This window comes from Trematomus bernacchii, unplaced genomic scaffold, assembly GCF_902827165.1.
Source record: "Trematomus bernacchii unplaced genomic scaffold, fTreBer1.1, whole genome shotgun sequence".
Lineage (NCBI taxonomy): Eukaryota > Metazoa > Chordata > Actinopteri > Perciformes > Nototheniidae > Trematomus > Trematomus bernacchii.
In genome coordinates, this window is record NW_022987549.1 from 1,191,832 (window position 1) to 1,201,633 (window position 9,802).

The following is a 9,802-nucleotide window of genomic DNA, read 5'->3' on the forward strand; positions in this document are numbered from 1 at the left end:
ATTAGTGTAATTGCAGTAAATACACATTTGAGTAACCCATTTGCCTACCTTGTTTTTTCCATTTCCATTTTATTCTTCCTACTGTAGCCTACTTCATTTTGGAGGCTAATACTGTTTTGTTTTATTTCACTGAATGTATTTCCTTTACCTTTAAATACACACATACATTTCCATATGCAGCTTGTAGAGGGTTATTTTTAGTATATTGTGGTATTTTTGATTAAGTAAAGAAGCAAAGTAATGAGACAACAAATTAAAGGCAAAACATTGACCAGAAATTATTTGTTTTGCATTCAAAAGCCTAAAAGGGATTCATGCCTTACCATTTAATAGGTAGTAGTACACATACTTTAATGTGGTCTTTAATTATAGGCTCATGCTGTAAGTGAAAGTAAAGCCAAACTCAGATACTAAACACAAAACATGACTGAAGACAAACAAGACTCAAGGTCAAGAGGGAAAAGCAATTCATGTACATCATTTATCAAAAAATAAACGCAAAAGATTTCAAGTGCTTTTATTACTTTTATTTGTTCATCAAACGTACATTGTAGACAAACCACAGCTTTCAGTACTTAAAGCTTCAATGTATTGCTAAACAAAATACATTACATAGAAAAGGAGATGCAGGGGAGGCTGACATTAACACCCATCAAACATGTCCTGCAGCACCTTTCAAAAATATATTTCTCTCAAATCCATCAGCACTCTAACCCCGGAGATGATTGATTACCATGGAGATCAAAATATAACCTAAAAAGGCATCACCTGCCACCTGAAGGTGAATTTAATTATACTTCATTACGCTGCATGTGCTTGGCTTTATGTGAGCAACAAGGCAGCGAAAATTACATATACTCTTTGTTTTTGGAACAAGTTTGTCAAGCTAAATAAATAAAAACAATTCTAATGGCTTTTACCCTTAGAAAACAACATTTTGCATGATATGCATCATTATTTGGCCTGGGGAGCGGAGCGTTTTAAGAGGGTCTTTCAAAGAAGTCCCACATTATATATCGACCATGCTTTAACAGTATTAAAGGAGACAAAAAGGAGGTGCAGCGTATGTAGAAACACAGCTACAAGCTAATCTGAAGTAGGTTGCTTGCTGTGGAAACTCTTTAAAACCTTCCAGCAATGATTGATAAAGTTTCCCTCAAGTTTTTCCACGACATCGAGGGAGCATAGACTCTTCTTCTTTGGAGGAAACTAAGACACCATGCCGAGCAGGAAGCCTCCGGCGAATCCGCTGGTGACTACAATGTTCTTCTTCACGAACGCTGTGGACTGGAACACACAGAAAACACATTTCAGTTTAAAGTAAATCCATTCCAGACAGACATTAATTCACACTAAATGCAATACAGCTGAAATAGCCTTTGCATTAAGATGATATCATGGCTGCAACTGCTGATTATGTTCATATGGTGATGGTAAAACATACAAAAATCACCATCACAACTTCACAGAGTAAAAGCAGTGTCTTCAAATCTCTAGTTTTGGTTAACCAACAGTCTAAACACTCAAAAATATGTAGTTTTAAAATGAAATATGACAAAGAAAAGCAGGGAATGCTGTCATTTGGGAGAATCAAATAATATTGGATTTTCTTTTCACTTTCTCAGCTTGTAAAATGCTGGTACATGCAAAGAAATATATATGGATACATTATTTCAGCTGTACATAAAATCAACAATGTAAAAAGTAGGAACCCTGAGTTACAATAGGAAAACAATGCAACATTATTGACATTACAGTGAAGGAGTGAAACATAAAACCAGAGGCCTGTACTACGAAGCTGGATTTTCTCTTAGCCGGCTAAATTCAGGGAAATCTCGGGCTTTCCGGTCCTACGACGCTGGTTCTCTTTTTAGCAGGCTAGATCTCCATGGTAACTTATGCTGAGCGGCAAACCTGCTCCGGAGCAGGTTAGGTGGCAGGCTAAGAGATCAACTCAGTGAAAGCACCGCCTGCTGACCAATCAGAGCTCCGTGTGCGGAGTTTAAAGCGATCAATTCATATTACAGGATAGAGGAAATACAGAAAAACTGCCGTTGCAGGAAAGACGGTCGGCCAAAATCAACTGACTGTGTGAACGTGAAAATTTATAGAATATCCCCTCCCATCTTCAGAGCAATCTGACTATTATAACATTAGCGTTAAGAAAGCTTACTTAAATATCTGCCACGACATAAGTAACCGGATCAGAGTAACATTACGTACAGTCCGCGGCACTGTGAGTGCAGACGTCGATGTGTCCCATTATCATTCATATCATATCACATCATAATGTATCATATATTTCCTTATCTGAGTCAGCTGAGCCGTATCTGGCCGTGCAACACTCACAGTGTCACATACTGTATGCAGAAGTATTATTTTAAGCAACACATTAAGTTGACGAAACACTCGAGTCAAATGTAATTAAAGTCAGATCCACTCGTGTCTTGGACGGGGCAGTGATTTCATAAACCTGTTAATGTACGCATTCAAACACTTTTTCTTTTACCAGCTGTATTCACCTTGCAGGTGCAGCTATGTGGCTTTTATCCTGGATAAAGTGTTTAAGTCATGGATGTTTAAAGTTTAACTTCTTCATATTTGACTAATATTAAAGTTCACTTTTCATTCAGGAAGTATGACGCTGCGCTGTCAGTACGCTTGTCCGTGTTTGTGATTGGTCGAATGCTCCAAATACCACCCCTTTCATGTGAACGCGCACCTAACTAGATGGGACACGGCTGGCTTGAGCGATCCACTTGATAACCAGCGTCGTAGTACAGTTTAGCCAGAGCGCGTATGTTTTGGATTGGGCCAACCGGCTAACTCAAACATATCCAGGTTAGGTTGAACCAGCTTCGTAGTACAGGCCTCAGGGATGCTGCAGTTAAACGTCTGGTATTTTAACCACAAGGCCACCAGGACGTCCCATTTCTATTCTATATTCTACAAATCGGACTTAAATAATAATAATATCATATTGTATTTATATTGCCCTTTTCTACGACCTCAAAGACACGTCATACAATCCTACATAGAGGAATGAAACAAACACAAGATGCAATGACATGAATAAAGAGAAGAACAGAAGGCACTGGTAGATTTCTCACCTTCTCAACAAACGTGTTTAACTCTGGGCGGGCCTGATCGGTGCCTTTCTTCAACTGCTTCTTAGCTTTGTTGACGTCCTTCTCTACTCTCTTCCAGTCCACCTGGATGTAGCCGCTATTGTTAGCAATCTGGAGAAAGAGAAGACGGATAAGAAAGCAAAGATGAGAGGATGATTTACTATAATGTTTATTATTCTGTTGAATGGTTAAACCTGTGCGGGTTCATGAATAGTTATGGATGAATACCTGTAACAGCAGAAGACCTCCTCCTACAGACGTAGCTGCTAATTTCCCCACCTTCGAGAAGAGATACCCTGCACACCTTGAATAAATCCAGACAGAGTATGAAGGTTAATAAACAATGACTTTAACACACATTCTGTATTAACCATGTATCATACCTCAGATCGACATGCAACCCCGTCTAGACGTACCCCTCCGGTAACCTGTTTATTTCTGTTCAATCCTTACTGTTAACATGATTTTGGCATTGTTTACATTTCGGATTTAGACCTTATTGTCATTGTTATATTAACCTCTTTATTCCAACTTTGTATTTCTGCTGCAGAGCAATTCCCTTCAGAATAAATAACATGTTATCTTATGCTTTAATGACACTTGAAGGATTTCGATTTTTTTTGTTTTTTTTTTTGTTAATCTGAAAACCTTCTGCATCACTTTCTATTTTTTTTTATAATAAAACAGACAAATACCAAGCTGTTATTTATCATATCAACAGTCGTGTGTCCACTGTTAACAAAAACATGCTGACTCACTACTGTCACTGTAACCAAACCACTGTCACTTTACTCTGAAATATTGTATAGCCATTGTATATACCAGGGGTCGGCAACCTTTTTGATATGAAGAAAAAATTGTTATCAGCGTGCCAACGATCGAGAATTATCAACGGGGGGGGGGGGGGGGGTTGAGGAGCTTGACACTCGTGAACTATCAACAGGAGGGCGGGGGGAGCCTCGCTGCGGGGAAGCAGTGTGTGGACCTGTCAGCACAACTTACATGATATCGAATTTAACAAACACCTTTAAATAATTGGTTTAAACGGCTTAATAATAAGGACGATCGTCCGTTCTGTGATTCTCCAGAACACACATGTGATGATATTAGGGTCATGCAGAGTGAGATGAGATCGCTGTCCCTTTAAGAGAGAGAGAGAGGGGTGTGGCGTGTGCATGTGTGGATGGTAGAGCGAGAGTGAGCGAGCGTGTGTATGTTTCTGGAAGTGAAACGAGGCAGCAGAAAAACAGAGGTCTGTGATGTATTTTGTGAAACAGAAGAACAGCTAAATAAATGCAACGGCCTCCCCAGAAGAGCTCGCCTCTCTCCAGCCATTTAAGCTAAAGTGGGTTATTGAACCTGAAGCTTGTTGCTTCTGCCCTGGGAGACGACAGAGAGTCGTCCCCCCTGTTTCTTCGACTACGGTCTGGGAGCCGACAGGAAAGTTCAACACACAGATGGCCAGTCCGCCCCTGTGTAGCATATTATTTCAATGAGAGATGAGCAGATCGCCACTGGGCTTTCAACTAAAGACACAGCCACGCAAAAACTGCGGCATTTGTAAAGCTCCTTATGGGTACTGCAGTTTGTGAAGTGCTTTCCTCTGTGGTGAAACGATCAGCCCTGCACCACGGAGGAAAGCGGCAGAAAGTCACCTGGAGTTAAAGAGAGCGGGGCTGCGCTGCGTGCATGGCTTCCTTCTGCAGGTAACGGGGAGACGCGCTCTGGCGGCGGTCTCGTTCAGGATCCGAAAATACAATTTAAATATTTTGCACACTTATTCCACTTATTCCTAGTGTGCCACTGGTTACGGTGCCGCGTGCCAATGCTGGCACGCGTGCCAGGGGTTGCCGACCCCTGGTATATACCATTCTGTCATTGTGTTGCTGTAACAAACACGTTTCCGTACTATGCCACAATAAAGGTTCATCATAGCCCTTAGAAAACTAGGTTGTTGCCTAATTATATCCCAAAAAGTTTTTTTAAATCACTTCATAGTATAATAGGTACATTTGTGTGGAAATCTAAACGCCCAAGACTTAAACTGGAGAAATTGCAACTACCGTTAGATGAAGGGGGATTAGCACTTCCAAACATTATGTTTTATCACGCGTCACAACTTAAATATACTATAGAATGGTTAAAAAGTGATCCTAATTCTACATTTCTTGACTTGGAAAATATAGGGTATTGTTAGAAATACTCTTAAAACATGGAATCAGGTACAACCATTGTTTGTTGTTATTGTTTTGTGGGTTTTATTATGTTTTGTTGTGTTGTCCTTAATGTTTCTTGTATTGTCTCACCTGAAAAGACAAATATATTGAAAAAAATAAAATAAAACAGAACTAGGTGGTAGAGTTAACTAGGAGTCCCTGAAGGCAGCACAATGCATTTCCTATGAGAGTACTCACCATCCGCTCACTCCTCCGATGGCTAACTGTGTGGCCACGGAGTATTTCTCTGCTACGGGGCCGGAGTTCTTCCCAAAAAGTCCGTTCCACCATCGCTGGCTTTTGGCATATTCTGTCAGGTCCACCACCTTGTCGTAAATCTCCGCCTCCAGCTCTGCACGTACATGGAAAAACATAAACAGTCAGCAAATCAATCAATTATTTAAAGGCTTTATTGTAATTTGCCCAACAGGCACAGTGTAGTTTGAGCAATGACAATTGTAGTCTTAGGCATCAATGGAATATACTTTATACCATCGACATTAAAGAAATATAAATACGGTACTTGTGGGTTATCTGTCGCCACTTTTTAAATTGGGTCGACTCTAGCGCATAGTGCGTATTTAGAGTCTGGCCCACCCACATGCACGTCTGGCCCACACACAGCCAATCAGCGCGTCATAGCGATTTTGACGTTCCTGACATGCGGCAAACTCTGGGGCAGAGCCGGGAAGCCCAGAAGGAAGTGCCACAAACTGCAGTTCATCTAGTGGCCAGCAGGGGATGGATGCAGAAAGGAGCAATTCCCATCGACCCCCCCAACTTTACAGCAGAAATAAACATGTTTCTAGCCTGGATCCAATAAAACGTATTCTGGACATAGTTAGATTCCACCTTCATGACAATGAAATAGGGAGTGCATTTTTTTACCGTGAGTAAATTAGTAAGTAAAGTAAGTTTTGCCGTGAGTGAATGAAAGTCTTATTTCTTCTTGAGGTCTGCAGTGAAGCGTGTACACATTTGCTGAATATGAAAAGACTCTCAGTGTGTGCCCACTGTGCGACAAGGATAAACAACCTGTGGCCGACGAGCCAGTCATGTGGATGTCAGTTTTACACACATTCTGAGTTTATGCTTATGTTTAATTATGGCGCATTTCCACTACAGCGCGGAGCGCGGTTTAAGCGTGCCGTGCCCGGCCCGTTTTTGGTTGCGTTTCCACTAGGGGTAGTTCCGGCTAGCGGGTACTTTTTCACAGTTTTTCTGGCTGGACAAAATCGAGGTTCTTTCCGGGCCAACAACCGGGCCTAGTATGCTAAACTAGTAAGAGAATCGCTGGCAACTACAACAAAATGAACATATTTGACCGTGATTTAATTGTAATACACGTTTCAAAATGATGCCGAAGTAACAACATACTGATACCGGTTAGTAAAAACCATGAATTAATGCTTTGGCAAGTCTGCAGACAGACGGCAGGCGAAGAACCTTTTAAAATGCGTGTTTTCTGAATGGAGATCGGCTAAGCTAACGCAGTATATGCTCCGACCGTCCAGACTCACAACAACGGCCTACAGACATAAATAAAGCAGCGACTGTATTCGCCATGACACAGACAGTCTGTGGTTTGTACTTGTTTAACTTTTGTCTAGTTTCTGAACAGATATGAGGAGCTGTGAGCTCTGAGTGCTAACAGCTAATGTTGGTTTTCTGTGGTTCTCATTGAAGATGACGTCACGGCTCCGCCTACACTGCGTTACTATAGTTACTGCCCCAGCTACTAAACTGTAATGGAAACGCAGCATAAAGTGAGCCTGGCCTACCAAGGCCTAACTATACCGTAATAAGCCGTGTGAGGCCCTGCCGTGGAAATGCGCCATTAATGCATTCAAAAATAAATAAAATCATTAATGAAGTTTCAGCTCAGACCCCACGCTTAATAAGTCTCCCCCTGTCCCACCTACATTTCTCCAGGCCCACCCACACAATAATTCCTGGCTACGCCACTGCCCACAAGTACCATAAATACTGCAAGAAGAAATCTAAATAAAATATTGCAAGAAAATGGTGCAAAGTGACATGATGTTGCAGGTAAAATGCAGAAATAAGTCATTTATATTAATGTCATATAGAATAAAAATAAAAACAGGATGTAAAGTAACAAACAGTGGAATAAAATACATTATTTTCTAATAATATATAAATATGTGGACTGTAAACATGGCGGTATAAAGGATCTCAGGCAGTAGTGCCATGTTAAACAAGTCTAAAATTGCACACACATTTTTAATATATATTTATAATACACTGATCATTGTACACGTTTATAGTCCTCATATCCACAGGTTTATATATTATTACAGCATTTTTCTACCGTACAGTGTTTACTTTCATTCTGTTTCATTCGGTTTCATTTTAAATGCATCACATGAACACAGTATATATTCCTGCAGCTCACATGCACCATTCTATCACTTGCACTATTTAAATGCATTATGTACCTCCCTATTTCTTTAGTATATTGTGTGTTGCATTGTCATTCTTGGAGGAGCCTTGAAGCTTAAAACGTGCACCTTAAAAACTATCCTGGGGCTACAGTGCATATGTAACGCTTGTGAATCATACGAATACTTAAATACTAAATGAGTAATAATAAACCATAGCATTTCATGTTTAAGTTACAGGGGTGCTAACATGACACTGCTAGCTGTCTCCATTATTAGCTACATTCAGAACTTATCAAAGTTGTTAGCATCATGCAGCATATGTAAAGACAACTGGAAAACCCCTTTCATTCCTATGAGAGTGGCTCAGTGGCGCATGAAGACAAAAATTGAGCCACTGTAGATTCAGAAAGTACCCGTATGTGGGCCCAAAGAGCATGCGCAGTTGAGTATTCCCCAGCCCTGTGTCTCTGGATTGAGCTTTTAACGAATTGGTACAACTTTTACACCCTAATGATTTAAATAAGGGCTATACAAGAGTTCGTGCTGGCTAGTTTATTTAGCTAATAAATACATGATACGCTGATTTACAGACGTCTCTTTCCCCGATGTAAGTCAATGGGGACTTGTAGTACCACTGTTTGGCCACTACGCCCATTCTTACAAATCTACTTCAACTTCATGACAAAAAGTTAGCATCACACAGTTGGAAAGTTAGCTAAAACCGCTACGTCTAAAAACAATCAGTATTAACGGGACAGTAAGTAGAGGTTTAGAGATGTTTAAATATACAATTAAAGTTTATGAATTAGTTTCGTTTGTATATATTGTACTGAATTACCACATATAGATGTAATTCGTTTTTAGGCCTGCTTACCCTTGTCGCGGTTCGCCATTTTGCAGTGTCTGTGCTGCCTGTTCTCTTTCACATCCAATAATAGTTCACCCAATCTGTCCTCATATAAGTGCTGCACGTCCGGCGTCATTTGCATAATTCTGACGGTGCAAGTGAAGACAAATGCATAGATAAAATACAGACATGGACCATAATAAAAACAACAATAATAATAAGAAGAAGAAGAATAAGAAGAAAAAATATTAAAATAATAATGGCAATAAAGGCAAGTGTATTCATTTCATTTCAACACAGCACAAAATCATCCCCAAAAAACAATATAAGCATAAATAAGTATGCTTGCCTTTGTTTACCTGATATGCCCCTTTTGCTTTAACACTGTTAATGTGAACTCTGATTCTGATATATAAGTATTGTGATATAGTGCAACAGAGACACTTTATAAAATTATATTCAACAACAGTCATTAGAAAGCCAAGATAACGAATTACAATTAAAACAAGCTAAGGTATACAATGCAAGAATGAAAGATATGGTGCAGTGTAAGCGATGAACAGTGAATTGATTTAATCAAAAGCAGAAGCAAAAATAATAGTGCTATCACAAAACTTAATAGATAATAATGAGCGGGACAAGAGTTTAAAATGAACAAAAGTTAAAAACTGTGAGCAACATATCAGTTCCACAGTCCCTATTAAAAAAAATGTATCAGTCATGTCCATTTTTCAGTGCTTTAAAGAAGCAAAGCATTGTTACTGTACCTGTGCTAATGCTAACAAACGAATGTAATTTTACATATACATATTTGAATAGTGACCATTTATTTAACAGTGGGTGGTTAGGACACAATTGTGGGCCGCCAAAAATACAGTAAATATATTCAAGATTCAAAGGTTTATTATCATAACATATACACAACTACGGTGTAATTATGTAATGTATGAAACACTTAGATCCCAGTTCCTCAACAGTGCAATTTACCCAAATAAACCAGCAGAAACAACCTTATAGGATTCTTGAAATAAATGTGCAGAATAGAGGAGTAATTAGGGTGTTGTACTTTCCTCCCTGCATTCTCCCTCTCTTTCGACAATCAGATCTCAGTGCACGGGAAGATGATCTAGCATTTGAAATAACAGATGATAATTGGCAATCCATCCTTCAAAGAGTTCACTCTTCCTCAATTTGTGCCAGACTCCT

The 9,802-nt window shown here is 39.6% G+C and overlaps 1 protein-coding gene across 1 annotated transcript; it reads right to left on the reverse strand.

Moving 5' to 3' along the window:
• Positions 1–502: 502 nt before the first annotated feature.
• On the reverse strand, positions 503–8,688 carry fundc1 (FUN14 domain containing 1). Its single transcript, XM_034123646.1, has 5 exons — positions 8,624–8,688; positions 5,543–5,696; positions 3,357–3,432; positions 3,111–3,239; positions 503–1,287 (listed from the first exon to the last, which is right to left on the reverse strand). The coding sequence occupies exons 1-5, from the start codon at positions 8,640–8,642 to the stop codon at positions 1,210–1,212; spliced, it is 456 nt and encodes a 151-aa protein (XP_033979537.1). The 5' UTR covers positions 8,643–8,688; the 3' UTR covers positions 503–1,209.
• Between the last annotated feature and the right edge of the window lie 1,114 nt (positions 8,689–9,802).

What these genes read in the sequence shown, in the direction of transcription:
- fundc1 (XM_034123646.1), bottom strand. An exon ending in ATCGGAGGAGTGAGCGGATG is followed by an intron (nt 3,433 to 5,542) that starts GTGAGTACTCTC and finishes GATTTATTCAAG; the next exon opens with GTGTGCAGGGTATCTCTTCT. An exon ending in GAGGTCTTCTGCTGTTACAG is followed by an intron (nt 3,240 to 3,356) that starts GTATTCATCCAT and finishes CTCTTTCTCCAG; the next exon opens with ATTGCTAACAATAGCGGCTA.